The sequence below is a fragment of the Mastigoproctus giganteus genome, chromosome 10 (assembly GCF_048544385.1).
Source record: "Mastigoproctus giganteus isolate SK-2022 chromosome 10, ASM4854438v1, whole genome shotgun sequence".
NCBI classification, from domain to species: domain Eukaryota; kingdom Metazoa; phylum Arthropoda; class Arachnida; order Uropygi; family Thelyphonidae; genus Mastigoproctus; species Mastigoproctus giganteus.
The window spans coordinates 229,571,003-229,594,138 of NC_143584.1; the positions used below are offsets into that span (position 1 = coordinate 229,571,003).

At 38.4% G+C, this 23,136-nt stretch overlaps 1 protein-coding gene across 1 annotated transcript; it reads left to right on the forward strand.

The window, feature by feature from the left end:
* Nucleotides 1-1,245: 1,245 nt before the first annotated feature.
* Nucleotides 1,246-22,958, forward strand: LOC150080018 (uncharacterized). Its single transcript, XM_090383332.1, has 2 exons — nucleotides 1,246-1,343; nucleotides 20,803-22,958. Exon 2 carries the CDS (start codon nucleotides 20,808-20,810, stop codon nucleotides 22,956-22,958), a length of 2,151 nt encoding a protein of 716 aa, XP_090239458.1. The 5' UTR covers nucleotides 1,246-1,343; nucleotides 20,803-20,807.
* Nucleotides 22,959-23,136: the final 178 nt, after the last annotated feature.

The following is a 23,136-nucleotide window of genomic DNA, read 5'->3' on the forward strand; positions in this document are numbered from 1 at the left end:
ACCCTAAAGCAATTGTTTTGCCTCATCCTAGGGAACTAAATAGATTTGGAGATAGGCATACAATGAATATAATAAACAACTTGTTGGTGAGTGTAGATTTCAGGCTCAGGAGAAGTTATTCTAACTCCAAATTAAAATTTTTAATAAGAAAATTTTTGATACTCAATGATTCAGTAGATTAGAATTGCTATGCAGAAAAATTTCTATCTCAGCTTGCAGTGCGGAATGTACTATGTGTTGTGGTTTCATTATCTTTTCTGTTAGATAACAAATTTGTATGCAAAAACTGTTGTAAAGGAAGAATTACAACTTGTTGTCAAGAAATTTACATTTCTTAACAAGTTCATACATTGTAAACAAATTCTCTTGATAAAAATAAATTGTATTATTATTATTATTATTATTATTATTATTAGCTATATTGTTTAAGGAAGCCTGAGGCTTATGCTGCACCAGCCAAAAAAATTAAATTCTCAAGTTACCCTGAGAGAAAGAGAAAAGTAGTAGTAGTAGTAGTGGCATGTGATGCAAGAAAGCAAATGTATGAGCTTATGCAGCATCAGCCAAAAAAAAAAAAAAAAAATCACACCATTCCCTCCAAATGCCTGTCCAGTTCCTCCTTAAATTTATTTAACCTGTCAACTTCCACATCGACAGATGGAAGTAGAAGGGAACCACCAAGAAAGAGAAGAATGATGATATTTAGCTTAGGACCTTGGGTGTGCCAAGCCCGTACTCATCAGATGTGAGCCCCTGGTGTTGTTTCACAACGTGGCTGAGTTAATCGGTCTCAGAAGAGGGTAATGTGGTTTTTTCTCCCGGAAACACTGGTTTTTCGTGCAGCAAACAGAAAATCGACCACAGGACACACGCAATTTACAGAGTATACATGGAGCAATATGGCCTTATTTGCGGATGCTGCTAAAACCCTAATATAACAACAGGAACGACAAAAAAAAAAAAAAAAAAAGGACCAGAAGACTTAAAAATAAGAAGATAGACTCAGGCACGTCTTAATTGAAAACACTGTATGGCATACGACGAAGACGTTGTATTGGAACTCGGATCAGAGCAGTCTGTGAGCCAAAAAATTTCCAAATATGTGAATAGTGTACTGGCTCAAATCGTTCTTGTGAAAATTGGAACTCAGTTTATAGTTTCGCTATCTGTCACCATGAGCGCTGTTGGTATGTTGCAGATTTAGTTTTTGGTTGACGTTTGTTGTTGGTTTTGGTCGAAATGAATGTTTCATTTCGTTGTCTCATTACGAAATTTAGGAGATATTTTTCGACTGTAAAATGTTCTGGGATCTAAGCTTTGTGTAATACTACTGATCAGCTCAGGTATGAGTCCTTAATTTCTTTATTGTTTGATGTCAGTGGCGCCCCATAATTTCAAAAGTGGAGATTATGGTAGGGGGCTGGGAAAAAAAATATTTTTATAATTGTTGGGGGGGCGGCTGTAGGCAGTAATCCGAAAATCATTTAGCGGCAAATTTTAATTTCGAATTTAGCAGCAGTAAAAAACAAAACAGCAATCAGCATTGCTGACTGTAGTTTTGTTAAGGACACTACTGACACATATCATCATTCTTCTCTTTCTTGGTGATTCCCTTCTACTTCTCTCTCTCTCTGAGTAACTTGGGAATTAATTTATTTTTTTTTTGGCTGGTGCAGCATAAGCCTCAAACTTCCTTGCACCACATAGCTAATAATAATAAAAAAATGACACTATGCTGCTGCAACAGGATCTGGAAAGGTTGAGCAGATGGGCTGAGAGGTGGCAAATGAAGTTTAACATTGACAAATGTAAAGTACTACACATGGGAAACAGCAACCCCAGAGCAACGTATGAACTCTGTGGTACTACATTGACAGTGATAGAGAATGAAAGGGATCTGGGGGTGGTTGTGCAGGCAGATATGAAGTTCTCTGAGCAGTGCAGATGGGCTGCAAGAGTAGCTCATGGTGTATTGTCAATGATATATAGGAATTTTTCTAGCCTCATTTTAAGAAGGATATAGAGCTGGTGGAACGAGTACAGAGAAGGGCAACAAGATTAGTGAATGGAACAAAGGGTTGCTCTTACGAAGAAAGGATTAAGTTTTGCAAATTACAGTGTCTGGAGACTAGGCACCTGCGAGGTGATCTGATTGAGGTGTATAAAGCCTTGAATGGTTTGAGCATGCTCAATGCTGACGGGATTCTTCCTCTTGCTCAAATACTCGCCTGAGAGGGCATAAAAAAATTCAAATTGAGGAAAGACGATTGTAGGATATATGTGCGGAAGTTTGCCTTTAGCCAGCGGGTGGTTGATTGCTGGAACAAACATCTGTCATTGTAGAAGTTGATAGCTTAAATAGATTCAAGGAAGAACTTGACAAACATTTGGAGCAATTAGATGGGTGAAATAAGGGTGTTTTTTTTTTTTTTTGGCTGATGCTATATAAACTTGCTTTCTTGCATCATGTGCCTTTGCTAATGCTAATAGAAGCAATTTGCCTCCAATGCCACATTGCTCCAATTTGTGCAGCAGTCTTCTATGTGCAACAGTATCAAAAGCCTTTCTAAGACCCAAATATATGATATAAAAATTATTCTTTGCATCCAGTTCCTTTGTGACCACATCATCAATATCATCAGCCATTTTCAATCCACTGCAGGATGAAGGTAGTAGTAGTAGTGGCATGTGATGCAAGAAAGCAAGTGTGTGAGCTTATGCAGCATCAGCCAAAAAAAAAAAAAAAAATCATACCATTCCCTCCAAATGCCTGTCCAGTTCCTTAAATTTATTCAACCTATCAACTTCCACAACGACAGATGGAAGTTTGTTCCAGCAATTAACCACCCGTTGGCTAAAGGCAAATTTCCACACATCTATTCTACATCTGTCTTTTCTTAATTTGAATTTATGCCGCCTTAGGTTCGTAGTCTGAACAAGTGGAAGGATCCCATCAGAATTCAGCGTGCTCAACCCATTCAAGGCCTTATACATCTCAATCAGATCACCGCACAGGTGCCTAGTCTCCAGCCACTGCAATTGGCAGAACTTAAGCCTCTCTTGGTAAGAGGATCCCTCCATTCCCCTCACCAATCTTGTTGCCCTTCTCTGTACACCCTCAAGTAAATCTACATCCTTCCTAAAATGAGGTCTCCAGACCTGTACGCAGTACCGGAGGCATGGCTTGACCATTGCCTTATACAGAGGGACAATCACCTCCTTCTCCCTGCTAGCAAAATTCCTATCTGACTGCACAATTACTCCCAGGTCTTTTTCATTTTCTACCACCTTAAGTGTAGTACCACACAGTTGGTACGTTTCTCTGGAGTGGAATAACAAGCTAATTGGTCTATAATTTCCAATTTCTGATTTATCTGATTTATCTCCTTTCTTATGCAGCAAAACTATGATTGCATTATTCCACTCCTTAGGCGTCACACCTATTCTAATGCATTTGTGAAGAGTCTTGCCAGTTTTTGTGTCAAGTCTCTTCCTCCCAATTTTAACAACTCTACAGTAACTTCATCTTCCCCCGGGGCTTTCCGATTCTTCATTTTCTTCAGTGCATATTCTACCTCATCAGGAAGAATATCGGGTATGTCGTATGTGTTGCTAATTTGCGATCCATCGTCCCCTCTGCTGGTATCATTCCCTCGCTCCTTGTATAATTCTCTATAGTAGTCTTCTGCTATTTGAATTATGCCTTCTCTGCTATTTGTGAAGAATACCATCGCTATTCTTCACTTTCAGTATCATTTGTCTTTCTGTATTACTGCTCATGACTGCTGATTTAAGCCCTTTGTTTTCCCATAATGCTTGTTCTACTTTTCTTGTGTTAAATCTTCCTATGTCCTCCCTGAGTCTCTTTCTAATGGCTTTGCATAACTCAGTATACTCAAATTTTCTCCTTGTCAGTGTTTATCTTGCTCTTCATTTGTCACCTTCAGTTCATCATGACAAGTGTTTCTTGACTAATTTTTTCTTCTTTGGATTTCTTTTTCTATAGATTTCTTGGGCTTTATCACTTTCAGAAAGTTGCAATATTCCTCGTCAATATCTTGGTCCTGAGCAGTCTGCAGAAGCTCAAACTTGTTCTTAATTTGTAGTGCTTTTTCTCCCTTCTCTTATCTCAAAGACCTTTGTATTATTTACTCGAGTCAGTTTTTTCCCTTTCTTTTCTTACATCTATATCAAGTGTGCAACTTACCATTCTGTGAATACTTCCAACATTTACCTTGTTCAGGATAGTAACATCATTCACGATATATCTTCTGTTAGTGAGGATGAAGTCTATTTCATTAGTTGTTAATCCATTTGGACTCTTCCATGTCCGCTTGCTGTTCAGCCTTTTCTTTGAAAAAAGTGTTCATTACCGACAATCCTCGAGATTCTGTAAATTCTACAAGTCTTTCACCTCTATCATTTCTTTCACCAATTCCAAAATTTCCTATAGTTGCCCTTTCTGCACTGTTTTGTCTTTTTCTAATCTTAGCAATGAAGTCACCCATAATGATAGTGTAGTGGGTTTTCTGCTCATCTTGAAGCCTCTCAATTTCGGTGTGCATCTCTTCATCATCATGGCTTGATGTTGATGCATAAATCATTATAACCTTTAGCTTGTACCTCTTAGAAATTCTGAGTCATAGTATCCAATCAAATTGATCAGACAAGACTTCCCCTTAACAAACCCATGCTGTGTCCCAGCTTTAACTGAAGTTTGGTCTAGATGATCCTGCAGTGCTTCTTTAACCAGTGCCTCCATTAATTTTCCTGGAACAGAAGTTAAACTAACAGGTCTATAATTACTTGTGTTGCCCTTTGATCCACCTTTGTGAATTGGGGTCACATTTGCACATCTCTAATGATATCATTAGAGAATTTACTAATGATATTAAGAGTAGGAGACCAGTGGAATTACTTAACAAGTACAGGTCACTGTTGAAAAAAAGCCGTGAATTAGGGTTGAATTTGAAAGTGTCTGCAATTTTGCCCAGACACAATGGGGGGGAGTATATGATGAGAGCCTTGTTGATCAATTCGGCCCTGGAAAGATTGTGCAAGGCTCAGCCTGGTCTGTACTTGTTATTAACAGGAGGGACTGCTTCTACAGGGATGGGATACACTTAAATAGAAAGGGTGCAAGAATATTTGCTGATGCTATCGAGGCAGTGTTAGGTGGGTCGGAAAACTGCTAGCTTGGGGTGATACAAGGACTAATAGACTAACAGTAGCCACTAGCAGAGGTGAAAGTGATTCTTGCACTGCTTCTATTGGAATGAGCAGCAGCCTGGAAAACAAGATGCAGAGTATTTCAGAGATTGCTGGGAGTCATTGCGGTACAAGTAAACACATGGGTTGTGTTAGGGTAGCTAAGAATAGGAACAGGTGCATGTATACTTGCGTGTACACCAATGCTAGGAGTTTGGTAAATCAATTTGATGAATTTGAGGTATTGCTCAAAACATCACGTATACAGTCGTGATGAGTGGTCCTCTAGGTAACTCAGATCACAATGTGGTGATGGTCTGTTCTCCAATGGAGCTGCTCTCTCGTGGCCATTCTCAACTTCATGTTGATTGGCATGAATGCAAAATGGGATGAGCTGCGAGGTTCTTTTCTTCTTTTCCATGATTGGATTACTGTTTTAAATCTTCTGATGTCAATATTGCTCAGATTGTGTCAGTGAAATTATTCTAGTAGGAAAGAAATACTTTATTTCCACTACAGATAAAGGAAGCACTAGGTGGCAGTGATCACAGTGTGCTGAAGTGGGATTTACTCAACAAGGTAACTCAACAAGGTAAACGTGACTATGGTGGTCTGAGACAGTATTTAAATTCTATACGGTGGGACCAACTGATGATATTACCAACAGCAAATTCAAAATGGGAAGCATTCAAAGAATTAATCTTGGAACTACTAGGCTTTTCATATCAACTGAGAAATATTGTTCAAGGTTTAAGCCTAAATGGATGTCAGATGAACTAATGAGACATGTGGCAGAGAATAAAAATGCATGGGATACGTATAAATTAACAAGTGACACGGAAGCGTATGATAGATATAAGCTGGTCTGTAACCAAGTCACAAAGGAGGTTAGGCAGGCAAAGGCAGATTACGAGAATCTTTGGCAAAGGGTGTAAAGAAAAACATCAAAGAGTTCTTTACTTATGCAAACTCTAGGAGGAAGGGGATGAATTAGATTGGTCTACTGGATATCGGGTTCAACTGTTGATGATCCTACTCAGATAGCTAACAAACTAAATCAGTATTGTGCATCTACATTCACACATGAGGCAGTTATTCAAGGAGGGAAATGGCAGAAGTGAAATAATCTCTGACAGTGGGCTAGATGATTTTGTAATAACTGAGAGCAAAGTGGAGGAGAAATTGTTGAAGATAAACATAAGAAAGGCACCTGGGGTGGTTGGGAGCTATCCAGCTATATTAATGGAGGCAGCAAAGGAAGTAAGCAAACCCTTAGCCATAATTATGAGAGCTTCCTTGGATTCAGAGGAGATACCAATGGACCGGTGAAGTGCAAATGTTACCCCAATTCACAAAGGAGGATCAAAGGGCAACACAAGTAATTACAGACCTGTTAGTTTAATTTCTGTTCCAGGGAAATTAATGGAGGCACTGGTTAAAGAAGCACTACGGAATAATCTAGACAAGACCAGTTATAGCTCGGACACAGCATGGGTTTGTTAAAGGGAAGTCTTGTCTAATCAATTTAATTGGATACTATGATGTGGTTACAAAGGAACTGGATGCAAAAAATAACTTTGATATCATATATATGGATCTTAGAAAGGCCTTTGATACTGTTGCACATGGAAGACTGCTGCATAAATTGAGGCAGTGTGGCATTGGAGGCAAATTGCTGCTATGGATAAAGGGACGGTTAGGGGGAGAAGACAGAGAGTGGTAATCAATGGACTCTGCTCTTTGTGGACTAATGTTATTGGTGGAGTCCCCCAGGGTTCAGTGTTGGGTCCGTTGTGTTTTTTTACTTATTTATTAATGATATTGATGGTTGTATACTAGGCTTAATGTCCAAGTTTGCAGATGATACGAACTTCGGCAGGGTTGTTAATGACACTAATGATAGTATGCTGCTGCAACAGGATCTAGAAAAGTTGAGCAGATGGGCTGAGAAGTGGCAATTGAAGTTTAACATTGACAAATGTAAAGTACTGCATAAGGGAAGAAGTAACTCCAGAGTAATGTCTCAACTGTGTGGTACTACACTGGCAGTGGTAGAGAATGAAAAGGACCTGTGCGATATTATGCAGGCAGATATGAAGTTTTCTGAGCTGTGCAGACTGTCTGCAAGAGTAGCTCATTGTGTCTGTCTTGTCATGTAGACATGTATAGTATCTTATGTAGGACGGCACCTGAACTTCAATTCATCTTCGCCTTTGTACACTGTGATGATTACAGAAAGCACTGTAAAAGGCCAGAAATGTGTGTAACGTTATGTTCGTGCAGTGTGTGTTGTTGTGTTGTTTAGTTGTTTCTGGCCGTTTTGTCACCAGGCAGTCGATCACCTGGAAAGCCTGCTCAGTGTCCGTCTACATGACAAGACAGACACAATGAGCTACTCTTGCAGACCGTCTGCACAGCTCAGAAATTATTTATTTATTTTTTTATTTTTTTTTTCACTTTTAATTTGTATTTATTTATTTATTCATTTTTGCTGGTTCCCTGGGTTTGGGCTGCCCGATGGACAGGATTTTATTATCTAGTTTTTATTGTCTGTCTTGTCAATGATATACAGGAATTTTTCTAGTAGGGATAATGAGGTGATTATCCCCTCGGGGATAATCTCCTCATTATCCCTACTATCAGGCCACACCTTGAGTACTGTATACGGGTTTGGAGGCCTCATTTTAAGAAGGTGTAGAGCTGCTGGAACGAGTACAGAGAAGGCAACAAGATTAGTGAATGGAACAAACAGTTGCTCTTATGAAGAAAGGCTTACCTTTTGCAAATTACAGTGTCTGAAGACTAGGCACCTGCGAGGTGATCTGATTGAGGTGTATAAAGCCTTGAATGGTTTGAGCATGCTCAATGCTGATGGGATTAATCCTCTTGCTCAGAATAGTTGGCTGACAGGGCATAAATTGAAATTGAGGAAAGACATTTGTAGGAGAGACGTGCAGAAGTTTTCCTTTTGCCAGCATGGGATTGATTGCTGGAACAATCTGCCTTTCTAGAAGTTGATAGCTTAAGTAAAGTCAAGGCAGAACTAGACAAAAATTTGGAACGAGTGGATGGGTGAAATGAGAAGGGGGTGTGGTGTTTTCTTTTCTTTTTTTTTTTTTTTTTTTTGGCTGATGCTATATAAGCTTGCTTTCTTGCATCATGTGCCTTTACTAATGCTAACTTAAAATCCCATCCTTTATCTAAACATTGGTTTTCCAATAAATGCACTAAGGATAAAGATAAGAATGTTGCTTATTGCAATTGGCTTGTATCCAAATCTGCAGGTTCAGTTTCTATCTATACTTAAAACATGCAACAATTTTAAAGCAGTCATTAATCAGTCCAGACTAGATTTTGAACAGGCTAAGAGTAGAAAACTTTCTTCTTGTCCAAACAGTATTTGAGCATTCTGGTCTCCTGCCAGAGCTATTTGCCACACCTTTTGTCCATATCTACTATGTCAATACAAGATGGTTCTATTGCCACCTCAACTATAGATAAAGCTGTCCTGCTAGCATTCTACTTTTTTTCTAACTCGTATTGGTAATCTTGTCAAACCACCTTCACCATTTCCAGACTCCATTCAATTCCTCCTGTGGTCTTCCATCAAAAGGATGAACAGTGTTAATGCCATGGAAGCAAAACCTGTGCTCCTGTTCTGTGTCGCATTTTTTATACTTTCTTATTCCACCAGTATTTTCTCTTCTACTTTTAAATTTGCTCATATCCAGCCAGTTCCTAAAAAAAAGGTTTACGAATACCCGCCCCCCCCCCCCCCTCTCTCTCTCTCTCTCTCTCTCTCTCTCTCTCTCTCTCTCTCTCTCTCTCTCTCTCTCTCTCTCTCTCTCTCTCTCTCTCTAGTAATGGAGAAATTCATTAATCTTCAACTATGTAGAAACCTTCCATCTGATCATTGATCACATGGAAGGATGACAAACTTCCACACAATGATATGTGGAAGTTTGTCTTCAGCATGGGTGGTTGATTGCTGGAACATGCTTCCATCCATTGTTGTGGAAGTGGATAGTGTGAATAAATTCAAAGAAGAACTGGACAAACTATTGGAGGGGATGGATAAGTGAAATGGGATTTTTTTTTTTTTTGCTGAAGCTGTGCACCTATCAGCCAATACATTATAACCACCTACCTAACATTATGTTAGTCCTCCACATGCAGCCAAAACAGCTCGTACCCAGCGAGGCATGGACACTACAAGATTTCTAAATGTCTTGTGGTATCTGGTACCAACACTTAACCAGCAGATCCTTTAACTCAATCAAGGTCCATGGTTGAGATGCTGCAGATCAGAGTTGCTGTTCCAACACAAACCATGGATGCTCAATGGGATTGATGTCTAGGGAATTTGGAGGCCAGGGCATTTACCTGGAAGTCTTCCTCATGTTCCGCGAACCAGTCTCAGACAATCCGGGCGGTGTGGCATGGTGAATTATCCTGCTGAAAGACGGCACCACCAGAGGGGAAGACTGTTGCCATGAAAGGTATACCTGGTCAGCAATAATGTTTAGGTAGGTGGTAGACATCAGAGTGTCCAGCACATGGATGACTGGACCCAGGGTATCCCAGCAGAGCATCGCCCAAAGCATGACACTGCCTCCACCGGCTGTCTTCGTCCCACGGTGCATCCAGGTGCCATCACTTCTCCAGGTAAATGATGCATACATACCCAGCCATCCACATGGTGCAACAGGAAATGTGATTCATCGGACCAGACGACCTTCTTCCAATCACTCAACATCCAGTTTTGATGCTTGTGTGCCCATTGTAGGCACTCACAGCGGCCTGCAGCTATGCAGCCCTATTTTCAGCAGAGTTAGATGTACTGTGCATTGTGACGCATTACTCCCATCATCAGCATTCCAATTACCAGCGAGTTGCACCACAGTCATCCTTCTGTTGCCACGTACTATCTGGGAGAGCCTTCACTCACTTCGAGCATCGATGAGCCGTGGTCATCCAACACCTCGCCAGCGGTTCGTGGGTTTTCCCTCCTCGGACCACTTTCGGTAGGTACTAACTGTGGCTGACTGAGCATCCCACCAGCCGTGCCGTTTTGGATATGCTCTGACTCAGTCTGGCCATTACAATTTGGCCTTTGTCAAACTCGCTTAAGTCCGCTGCCTTTCCCATCTGAAGAACAAGAGTAACACTGATTAACGGAGCTAAGTATCAGGTGTTTTTTATACCGTGTCCCGACCCACGCATGCACCGTAGTTCACCCGCAGTTGCTTCGATTTGCATAACGACTTGCTGGTCATAATGTTTTGGCTCATCAGTATATAAGTTTGCTCTCTTGCATCATTTTTCACTATTAATACTAATACTATAACTTCAACTTCTGTTTTTTTTTTTCTGGAACAACCTCCCTTTCCTACATATTTCCTGAAAATTACAATCTACTGTTAGCATTTGCAATTCAAGTCGAATGCTAACAATATCTTATGATTATGATTATAAGACATACGGTGCAAGGAAGCCTAAGGCTTATGCTGCACCAGCAAAAAAAAAAAAAAAAAATTCCTGAGTTACCCTGAGAGAGAGTCAGAAGTAGAAAGGAATCACAAAGAAAGAGAAGAATGATGATATCCAGCTCAGGACCCTGGGTGTGCCAAGCCCATCTTCTTTCAACTTCTCAACATTCAACCCATGCACGGTACTAAGGCAAGAGGATTCCAGAAGTTTATTAATCTCTAAAGGGAAGCTAAATGATTTTGTGATAACTGAGAGGAAAGTGGAAGAGAAATTTAGAAACTAAACATAAAAAAGGCCCACGGGGCAGATGTATACTATCCAATTATATTAAGGGAGGCAGCAAAGTAGGTAAGCAAACCCTTAGCGTTAATTATGAGAATATCTGAATACCTATGGACTGGAAATGTGTCAATGTATCCCCAGTTCACACGGAATCAAAAGGACATCGAATTACAGACCTGTTAGTATGTAAGATTAGAATGGAGACAAGGGAATTTTCATGTATATGTATACAATGAAGAAGAAAGCTTATTTCAGATCAGACCCTTGTGGGGTGTGGGAAAACCAGCTGATGTTGCAGATGAATTGAATAGGCACTTTGCATCAGTCTTTACTGACGAAAGACCCTTCATGCTGAGAAGAGGCTGGGTGAGTGAGGCTGAGCCATATGAAATTAATGATGTCATAATTACAGATGATTGTTTATTAGAAAAACTTTTGACAATAAAGGCAAGTAAGACTTCTGGAGTTGATGGCATATACCCGTTAGTTTTGAGGAAGCGCATGGGGAAGTGTATTAAACCATTGAGGTTAATTGTGAGGGCGACTTTTGGCTCTGGGTAGATTCCTTTGGATTGGAGAAGTGCCAATGTATTACCAATATATAAAGGCAGTTCTAAGAGTGAAGTTGTAAGAGTCAAAGGTAGAAGTGAGAAATTATAGACCTGTAAGTTTGACTTCTGTTCCAGAGAATATATTGGAGTCGAGTCAGTGGTGAAGAATGCAGGATCATCTTGGCAGGAATGAAATTATTACATTAGAATCTCAAAAATCTGGCACTTTTTGAATATTTCTCTGAAGGTAATCGGCTGAACAAGACAAGGAAAATAGGCTATTTATGCACATTATGTTTCATACATCAATTTCTTTCTGATGAAATCAATCATTTTGTGAGTTACCCTGATATCCATATACTGTACATGTAGTACAGCCACTACCCAACTTACGTAAGGGTTGCGTTCTGTGGAACTCTATGTAAGTCGGAATTTCCCTAAATGCTTATGCAGCACTTGCAAATTTGATTGAAGCAAAAAAGAAATGTTCAACGAACATGTAAATAGAATTCTTTTCTTTTTTTTTTTTTTTTTTTTGGTAGTTGTTGGTGCATAGGCTTCTGTGGCCATAATGCATCTCCCAAACTTTGATCCAAGCCCGAGGTGGGAATCAAACCCGCAACCTTCGGGTTGCCAGGCAGGCACTTTACCCACCCGGCTAGCCCGGTCGGCTTTTGTGAGTCATTGAATGGTACAATAGTTCATATATAGTAATAAAATAGTACAGTAGTCTGCATTTAATTTTTAAGCAATTCATTTGCTGAAATCATATCACACTATTTAGCATTAGCATTAGTAGAGGCATTTGATGCAAGAAAGCAAGCTTATGCAGCATCAGCCAAAAAAAAAAAAAAAAAAAACCACTTCCACTTCACCCCTCTGTTCGTTCGAAATACCTGTCCAGCTGAGCCTTAAACTTATTTAGGCTATCAACTTCCACAACAAAGGATGGAAGTCTGTTCCACCAACCAACCACCCGCTGGCTAAAGGCAAATTTCCGCATATCTATCCTACATCTGTCTTTCCTCAATTTGAATTTATACCCTCTCAGGTGATTATTCTGAGCGAGAGGAAGAATCCCATCAGCATTGAGCATGCTCAAACCATTCAAGGCTTTATACACCTCTATCAGATCACCTCGCTGGTGCCTAGTCTCCAGACACTGCAATTTGCAAAACTTAAGCCTTTCTTCGTAAGAGCACCCTTTTGTTCCATTCACTAATCTTGTTGCCCTTCTCTGTACTCGTTCCAGCAGCTCTACATCCTTCTTGAAATGAGGCCTCCAGACCTGCATACAGTACTCAAGGTGCGGCCTGACCATTGCATTATACAAGGGAATAATCACCTCCCTATCCCTGCTAGAAAAATTCCTGTATATCATTGACAATACACCATGAGCTACTCTTGCAGCCCATCTGCACTGTTCAGAGAACTTCATATCTGCCTGCACAACCACCCCCAGGTCCCTTTCATTCTCTACCACTGTCAGTGTAGTACCACAGAGTTGATACATTGCTCTGGGGTTGCTGTTTCCCATGTGTAGTACTTTACATTTGTCAATGTTAAACTTCATTTGCCACCTCTCAGCCCATCTGCTCAACCTTTCCAGATCCTGTTGCAGCAGCATAGTGTCAGTAGTGTCCTTGACAACCCTGCCTACCTTTGTATCGTCTGTAAACTTCGACATTAAGCTTGATATACCATCATCAATATCATTTATAAATACAGAAAACAATAATGGACCCAACACTGAGCCCTGAGGGACTCCACTAATAACAGTAGTCCACGACGAGCAGTGTCCACTGATTACCACTCTCTGTCTTCTCCCCCTCAGCCACCCCTTTATCCACAGCAGCAACTTGCCTCCAATGTCACACTGCTCCAATTTCTGCAGCAGTCTTCCATTTGCAACAGTATCAAAAGCCTTTCTAAGATCCAAGTATATAATATCAAAGTTATTCCCTGCATCCAGTTCCTTTGTGACTGCATCATAGTATCCAATCAAATTGGTCAGGCAAGACTTCCCCTTAACAAAACCATGCTGTGTCCGAGCTATAACTGAAGTCTTGTCTAAATGATCCTGCAGTGCTTCTTTAACTAGTGCCTCCATTAATTTTCCTGGAACAGAAGTTAAACTCACAGGTCTATAATTACTTGTGTCAGCCTTTGATCCTCCTTTGTGAATTGGGGTCACATTTGCACATCTCCAGTCTGTGGGTACCTCCCCTGAGTCCAAGGAAGCTCTCATAATTATGGCTAAGGGTTTGCTTACTTCCTCTGCTGCCTCCTTTAATATAACTGCATAGATCCCATCCACCCCGGGTGCCTTTCTTGTGTTTATCTTCAACAATTTCTCCTCCACTTTACTCTCAGTTATTACAAGATTCTCTAGCTTACTGCTAGAGTTGAATACACCTCTGGCATTCCCCTCACTAAATAACTCCTCATGTGTGAATGTCGATGCAAAATATTCATTTAGTTTGTTAGCTACCTCAGCAGGATCATCAACAGTTGACCCATCCATATCAAGTGGACCAATCTGATTCATTCCCTTCCTTCTAGAGTTTACATAAGTAAAGAACTCTTTGCTGTTTTTCTTTGCATCCCTTGCCAAAGATTTCTCGTAATCTGCCTTCGCCTGCCTAACCTCCTTTCTAACTTGGTTACAGATCAACTTGTATCTATCATAGGCTTCTGTGTCATGTGTTAATTTGTAAGTATCCAATGCATTTTTCTTCTCTGCCATATGTCTCATTAGTTCATCTGACATCCACTTAGGCCTAAACCTTAACAATATTTCTTAGTTGGTATGTAAAGCCTAGTAGCTTCCAAGATAAGTTCTTTGAATGCTTCCCATTTTGCATTTGCTGTTGGTAACATCATCAGTTGGTCCCACTGTATAGAATTTAAATACTGTCTCAGTCCATCGTAGTCGCCTTTACGAAAGCAATAACCCTTCCCTTTACCCCTAATGGTAGTTACCTCTTTGAGTAAATCCCACTTCAGCACACTGTGATCACTGCCACCTAGTGGTTCATTTATCTGCAGATTCTTAATGCATGAAGAATCACTGCTGATAATCAAATCAAGAGTATTCCTCCCTCTATTGCCTCCCGAACATGCTGATGTAGAAAACAATCATCCAATAAATCCACAAAAGCCTTGCTAGTGTGTGAGTGACCAGCCCATAAATTCCAGTCAATATCTGGGAAATTAAAATCCCCCATTATAAGACTCTCTGATTTACTGGCCCACTCTATTTCCCTGTACAGTTTCTTATTATACTCATCAGAGTCATTAGGCCTATAGCACACTCCTACTCTCAATTTTGATCTCCCAATGCTTATGTCACACCAAACTGACTCGACACTGCACTGTCCAGCGATGTCCACTGGCTTCACTTCCTTGGATTTTATGTATTTCTTCACTAATAGCATAACTCCTCCTCCCTTCTTATCCAGTCTATCCTTTCTGTAGACGTTGTACTCCCCAAATTCCAGTTGTGCATTCCTTATATCTGTGTGACACCACGTCTCTGATATCCCAACAATATCTGCCTTTGATGTTTTGAGCAATACCTCAAATTCATCAAATTTATTTACTAAACTTCTAGCATTGGTGTACACGCAAGTATACATGCACCTGCTCTTCATCTTAGCCACCCTAACACAACGCATGTGTTCACTTGTACCCCCATGATTCCCAGCAGTCTCTGAAATATCCTGCATCTTATTTTTCAGGCTTCTGCTCATTTCAATAGAAGCAGTGCAAGAATCTCTTTCAACTCTGCCAGTGGCTATTGTTAATCTATTCGTCTTTGTCTCCCCCAAGCTAGCAGTTTTCCGACCCACCTAACTCTGCCTCGATAGCATCAGCAAATATTCTTGCACCCTTTCTATTTAAGTGTATCCCATCCCTATAGAAGCAATCTCTCCTGTTAACAAGTACAGTCCAGGCTGAAAAAAATTCTACCCCTTGAGCCTTGCACAATCTTTCCAGGGCCGAATTGATCGACAAGGCTCTCATCATATACTCCCTCCTATCGTGTCTGGGCAGAATTGCAGACACTTTCAAATTCAACCCTATTTCACGGCTTTTTTTCAACAGTGACCTGTACTTGTTAAGCAATTCTGCCGGTCTGCTACTGTTGATATCATTAGTGCCAACGTGTACAACTATATCACCTTTTGTGCCCTTAAAAGATGATATCTGCTCTACAACGTCATCAACCTTTGCCCCTGGCAGACATACCCTGGTCCTGTTCCACCTATCCTTTTTACAAAGCATGTTCCCCGTTTCCCTGACAATAGAGTCACCAACAACTACTAGTTCCTTTGGGACCAGTGCATTCTGCCTTGGGGGTTGCCGCTGTGTTGCGCGATGACCAAGTGCAAGCTCTGGCGTTGATGTGGGCAGCTGAGAGCTTGATGAGCCCCTCAATTTAGTTCCTTCGAGGGCATCCACCCTGTCCTTCAAGCTCTCATATAGGCCCATAAGAACGCTGAGTTGTTGCTTGATTTCGTTGCCTATTTATACATCAAATCAAAAAATATTGGATAATCACAACACCCATACTGAAAGCATTCGAACCCACAACCATTATTAAACAAGTATGTTAAACCACTAGACCAGTTTGTCAGTACAGGTTAGCAATTTGGTGTAGTGCTGGTGACTGTCATTCTATGATAATTGTAGGAATGGAACTACTGTATTCTAAACACTTAGGGTATGTACATAACCTAAAAAAAAAAAAAAAGTAATTTTTTAAAATGTGGAATGTGCTCTTTCCTTTGTATGCCAGATTAATGAAGTACTATTGTATGTGGAAATCACCACATAGAATTAAGGGGAAATCATGTCTGATCAATCTGATTAGCTACTATGATGAAGTATCAAAGGAACTGGATGCAAAAAGTAATTTAGACATCATATACTTAACTTCAGTAAAGCTTTTGTCTGTTCTGCATAGAAGACTGCTGTACAAATAGGAGTAGTGTTGCATTGGGGGAAAGTTACTGTTATGGATAAGGGGGAATGGTTGAGTGCTCTTCTTGGACTAATGTATTAGTGGAATCTCTCAAGGTTCAGTTCTGGGCTGCTTACTATTTTCAGTATTTATTAACAGTACTGATGAAGCCATATCAAGCTTATTTTGTAAGTTTGCAGATGATACAAAGGTTGGTAGGATGGTTAACAGTAATAATTAGGGTATGCTACTGAAACAAGATCTAGAAAAATTAGGCTGATGGGCTGAGAAGTGGCATTTGAGGTTTAAAAATGATAAGTGCAATGTATTACATTATGAGCTGTAATCCCAGAATAGCACACTATTTGGCTGGTATCAAATACAGTGTGGGTGGAGGAAAAAACAGACCTGATGTGATTGTACAGTCCAACATGAAGTTCTCTGAGCAGTGTATGTAATCTGTTAGGACCGCTCGTGGGGTTCTGTTAATGACATTTTGAGAAGATTGTGGATCATTTGAAATGGGTGCAGGGAAGAACAATGAGATTAGTCTTGGACACAGAAGTATTATGGTACTCTTACCACAATAGACTTCAGTTCTGCAAATTACAGCACTTGGAAACTTAGGTACCTAAGGAGACCTGATAGAAAGCTTTAAATGAATTCAGTTAACTAATTGCTGATGGTGTCCTTACTCTTTATTGGACAAAACACACAAATAAGCATAAACTTAAATTGAAATAGGATGGCTACAGGGTAGGTGTGTGAAAATTTGCCTTCAGCCATAATAAGGACAGAGGGGAAATAGGCTAGGGAGTAATGTTTTGTTGGATCAAAATTCCATCTGGTATTGTGGAAGTTGATAGTTTGAATAAATTTAAGGAAGCATTAGACAAATTATTAGAGCAGATAGATAGATAGACAAATGTAGTGGGTATTTGCTTTTATTTTAGGCTGATGCTGCATCAACTTGCTTCCTTGAATCATTTGTCACTACTTTTTTTTTCTTTATTTTGTTTATAATCTCTGGAGTATAAACAAAAAAAAAAAGAGTTCTTGTTTATGCTCCAGCACAACCACCAGTTCAGTCAGAGGAGTTTACAATAAGGCATGAATACATCTGTTAATCATATTTAGCAGTCACATGAACTTGAACCACAATCCACTGGAAGAGCATGTGCTACTGCACTCTTACTCCCCATGTCCACTCAGCTATTTCATGTTTGTTTTTATTTTAAAATTTCAAGTTTAGCCTTTGTATTGAATTGAATAGTCTCTATTAATCATAATTTACATATTTTAACCATTCCTTCTTGCTTGCTGTATCTGTTTTTTTAACTCATTCTTCCTATTATGCCTCACTTCTGTCAGTTTACATCTTGAAATGGGCATGCCATGCTAAAATGAGATTTTCCAAAATATAGACACAATGAGTATAATGAACCAAAATATAGTGTGCTGAGGTGCAAGTTTATATGATCCCACTCCCAAATTCAAAAAAACAAAAAACAGTAGTATCATGCCGTGCAAGCAAGGTTAAATAGCATATTTTTGTGTTGAATATAGTATTCAACATTTTTTAATCGTAACTTATTGAGTGGTTATTTGTGTGTGTTCTTAAAAACTTAGATTTGAAAATTATCTTAATTTTTAATTTCTTTGACTTAAATTTGCTCTCCAGAAGTAAGCTATCCAAAGTAGAAATACTCATCAATTATCAGATTAATGTGAAACATGAACATTAGAAGGGAAGAGTACATTTATATTAAGCAACTTGGAGTGGACTTTAGTCCGTGGATCATATCAGGAGTATATAGTAATAGTATTCAAATTATTATTTAATGGTGCCAGTGCTTGTCACTGATATCCATATACTGTACATGTAGTACAGCCACTACCCAACTTACGTAAGGGTTGCGTTCTGTGGAACTCTATGTAAGTCGGAATTTCCCTAAATGCTTATGCAGCACTTGCAAATTTGATTGAAGCAAAAAAGAAATGTTCAACGAACATGTAAATAGAATTATTTATTCAATTTTTTTTATCTCATGTGCAGGAAAAATTACAAAAGTGTACAAAATTACAAAAATTTCAAAATTATAAAATTACAAAAAGAGAGAGGAGATAGGCATAAATGTCAGCAAGTTTTACCTTTTGAGCGTCGTTGCCAGAATTAACTTTCCAGCTGATAAGCTGGAAAGTTAATTCTGGCAATGCTGCGGAAGTTGAGGGCTGTGCAGATTTAGAAAGGTTTTTTCTAACACATCACAAAATTTCTCTGTACCTGCAGAATCGGCACTGGCAACTTCACCACATACTGTAATGTTTTAGAAACCAGCGCGATACTTGAACCTATTAAACCACCCATTGCTTGCCACGAACTTGGCTTGGGGTTCGCCATACTTATTCTTAATATCTTCATAAATATTCTTGCTTTTGCTTGAATGGCCACTTGCTTCTGAATCTGATTTTCCATCCATATTATTAATAGCTTTTCCCTCTTCGATATAGCACCTGAATGCTGTTTGTGATCACTGTTGAACTTAAATGCCTTTATCCTTTAACATGTTCTTTTATATGTGCACTGTCCCTTAAAATAGTATTCACTGTTGAAGCAATGAGACCTAATTCCATGCAGTACTTCTTAATTAATTATCTTCATTTCTAAATCAATTTCGTTTTGTTTCCTAGCACTGCCAGCACTTGTACTTTCCATTGGTCTCTTTCCCTTCACCATTGTAATAAATAAATAAGAATGAAGGGAAGTTTCTGAAAATTTACTTATGTTTTTTATATGATTGAAGATTTCAGTGAAGGGGAACTCATTTCACCATAATACCGTAACGTAAAAACCCACACAGTTCCAGTTATCGGTATTATCGCAAGTGCAATAAGATCGAGTTTACTACCCATTTATAATAGATTGCACTAACAAAAAGCCCAATAAACCAGAAAGTGCAAATTGTTTTTATTGTTTTATGGTAGTGATCTCCAGAAATGTGTTTTAGAAAATATCACAAAGGTGTTCAAAATTGATTCTTATAACGGAATATATGATAACGATGAACGTGTAGTGCAATTATATAACTATATAACTAAGCTGTTTATCTCTCTAAAATGACCTTTTCTTATTATTATCATCATCATTAGCCATGTGGTGTAAGGAAGCCTGAGGCTTTTGCTGCTCTAGCCAAAAAAAAAAAAAAAAAAAATTTGTGAGTTACCCCGAGTGAAAGAGAAATAGAAGGGAACCCAAAGAGAAGAATAATCATATCCAGCTCAGGACTCTGGGTGTACCAAGCCAGATGTGAGCCCTTGGTGTTCTTTAGAGAGATAAATAGCTTAGTTATATAGTGAAAATTTCAACTTCCAAGGTTTTTGGAGGTCTTGGAATGAATTACCAAAAAAAAAAAAAAAAAAACACAATGTGTTATTGGGTTCACTTTATATTTTCATGATACCTCCATATATTCCTAAGGGATGCAAAATATGTTTCCGCAATTTTTTTTTTAAGTTTGCACCAGCCTGCAAAAACTTACATAAAGTCGAATTTCTGCAAGTCGAGTATTATGTAAGCCAGGGAGTTGCTGTATTTCGTTTTGTATGTAGAAATCTGTTCATGACTGATTTGCATATTGTGTAGGCTGTAAAACCTGTAAAACACCCTGTTCGCTCCATCTGTCATGGACTAACTACAACCTTAACTGAAAATGTTAAAAAATTGCTCTAGCCATTGATGGAAATCAAACTCAGACTCCTCCAAATGAGAGAATAGATGATATATCATGTCGACTAAGCCACCTTGGAGGACAGTAATAATATACTTCTCATTTTTATTTATTTATGTTGAGTGGCACCCGAGAAAGCGCTTACAAACTATAAGAGAAATCTTAGATTAATAGTATTGACAACATATGTAGAGTTGGTGTTATTTACCTATATATTGATAACAGAGCAACATAGACTAAAATAGACTGTTTGCCATCTAGCCAGCCAAATGTGGAGTGTACCCAAGAGAAAACTGATCATTTGGATGCCCTTGAACAAAAAATAATGTAAAAAAATATATATTATACATATAATATTTTACATTCTGATACACTATAATGTAAAAAAAAAAAATCTTAATTTTTTTGCAGAGGAATATAGTGAAAAAGGAATCCCTAATTTTTTTGTATTTTTTTTTTGTTATAACTGTTAAAAATTCAGCAAGTTTTTTTAATTGTTCCCTTTGATTATTATGATATAAATATTCTACTTTGTGAATGCTCATGATTTTTTCTCTCTCTTGCTTTCTCTTTCCAGAATTCATGGCAAGTATAAGTGATACTGAAGATAATGAACATGCAGTGCAGTATTTCATGCAAGTTTTGTGCATCAGGAAAAAGATTCTGTCCAGTGTCCTCTATAAGGAGCTTGAAGATGCCCCAGATCGGGTTAAGTCATTTATTAAAAAGAACTATCGGGGCACTAAGTTCAAAAGTTTTTTTGTAAGAAATTCTTGTGTATTCTCTGTCAGGAATAAATCTGATAAAATTTCACTAACGTGGAACATAATTCCAAAAAAACAGTTCCCATCCATTTTATTGATTTCAGACAAAGTAAAACTGAAGATGACTTCGAAGGAACCATATCTGAACTCTCAGAAAACTGATAACCAGTATGGAGATGGAGTTCCTATTCCATGTATAGATGAAGATACTTCGCTTGATTTACTGAATTTTCAACTTTTATATTACTTTTGTTCGCTACTTCGAAGAAAAAATGCCGTGACAATGGCTAAAGTATCAATGTGGTGTGGAAAGATTCCTGAGAAACTGAAGGAATTTTTTGATCTTTTAAATGGAAGGAGACCCTCTGATAAAGCAAGACTATTTTTAAGTGCTTTTCCACAGTTCATAAATATGGAATCCCGTGCAACTGTTTCATTCCATGAGTATGATGGAAGATTATTTCTTTGCTATTTTTTAGGTGAAATTCTAGAAAACTTATTGATAGATGCAGTCAGTAAAGGATGTAATAATATAACCAGTTTGTGTGAACATGTAAAGATAATCCTTTACATATCAGATAGAAGAGACCTTGTCTTTGGCATTAGTGAAGGAATATTATTGGATTATGTAAGGGGAAATCCAGCATTTGTTATAAATGGTAGAAATGTTCATCTGAATCACCTGCTATTTACCACTGAAACAAGGAGTACTATTGGAGATTCCAGTAATATTGCAACTGTTAGTAGTGTTGTGTGTAAAAATCTTTTGCTTTCAAATCCTGAAACTCACTGTCATAGACATGCAGGTAGTGATAACGATAATGCTTATATGGATCTTAAGACTGTGGATAAATTTCTTTTATGTGGGGGGGAAGTTGCAAAAGCAGAAATTGAAGAAAATATTGCTGTAGATGATGCAAAAGGAATAGTGAAAGAAAATATAAGGTTTAAAAATATTAAAAAATTGGATCTGTCTTTGGATTTCTCAAGGCTCAAGATTGAAAACAAAGTTTATGAAGTGTTTGGGCCAGAATTGATAAAATGGAAAGGTTCAGTTGAATGGGTTGGAAAAAATATTGGCTTAATTAGATCAAGGTTTTGTTTATATAAAGAATGCGAGACAGATTTTATGGTTTCTTTTCATAAGGACTCTTATTTATGTAGCCATAAAATTGTAAACCTTCAGCACCATCTGAAAAAGGATGATCACGTTACCTTTAATGCTGTCTACAACATTGGAAAAACTGTCCATTCTGATGGCAATTGCTGGAGTGCTACCATCGTTCATCTTTCTGATAAGCAGAGTTCCTTTGACACTCTAAAAAGAAGAGAAAAAGTGAGAGAGCCAGTTCATCAGTCATTGCAGAAGAATTTTGGAAGTAGAACTTCCATCCGTAAAGATCAACGTACTTATGATGGTGAAGTCAGAATATTAGCAAAAGACTGTGGCATACTAAAGTGTGAATATAATGAAGATTACCACTTCATTTATTTTGAAAAAGATGTGTTTCATTTTTATGATAATGGTAACCACATAGTTATTGATGATCTTAGACATGTCATAAAAATAGGAGATAAAGTGCAGTTCAGGCTTGTTAATTCATTTAAAAATGATATTAACATTGCTTCTTCAGTACGAAAGTTTAGCCGGGAAAATGATCTGAAAACTTTGTGTACAGTTGAGAATGACGAATTTGCCAATTCTGTGCACACGGAAAAAGAAGAAAACTTATCATCTTATGCTTCTCAGCAGAATGGTGTCAGTGAAAAGCTTAACATTTTTAAAAATGGTTTTGTTTTAAATGATTCTAGTCCCCTCCGACAGCTTACAAGGAGCATGGCAGCTAACTCCATTTTGAAATGTAATTGTTGCTCTCAGCCACAGAACAAGTTGAGTCTTGCCATGAAGGACATAGAGTGCCAGACATTCTCCACTGGTGAAATTATTGCTATAAACTTAAACCTTTAGCAGGGTCATGCTCTGTTTAAATATTGATGTACAATTGCAATATGAGTGCACGTTACAATATTTATATTTTATAATATAATAATAAAATAATTTAATACCACTGGTAAAATAAAACAAACTTGAACATAGCTGAATGGAAATAATTCTATTCCCTATTATTTTTTGATTTGAGAGGCAA

What these genes read in the sequence shown, in the direction of transcription:
- LOC150080018 (XM_090383332.1), top strand. Translation starts at nt 20,808, where the DNA reads ATGGCAAGTATAAGTGATACTGAAGATAATGAACATGCAGTGCAGTAT.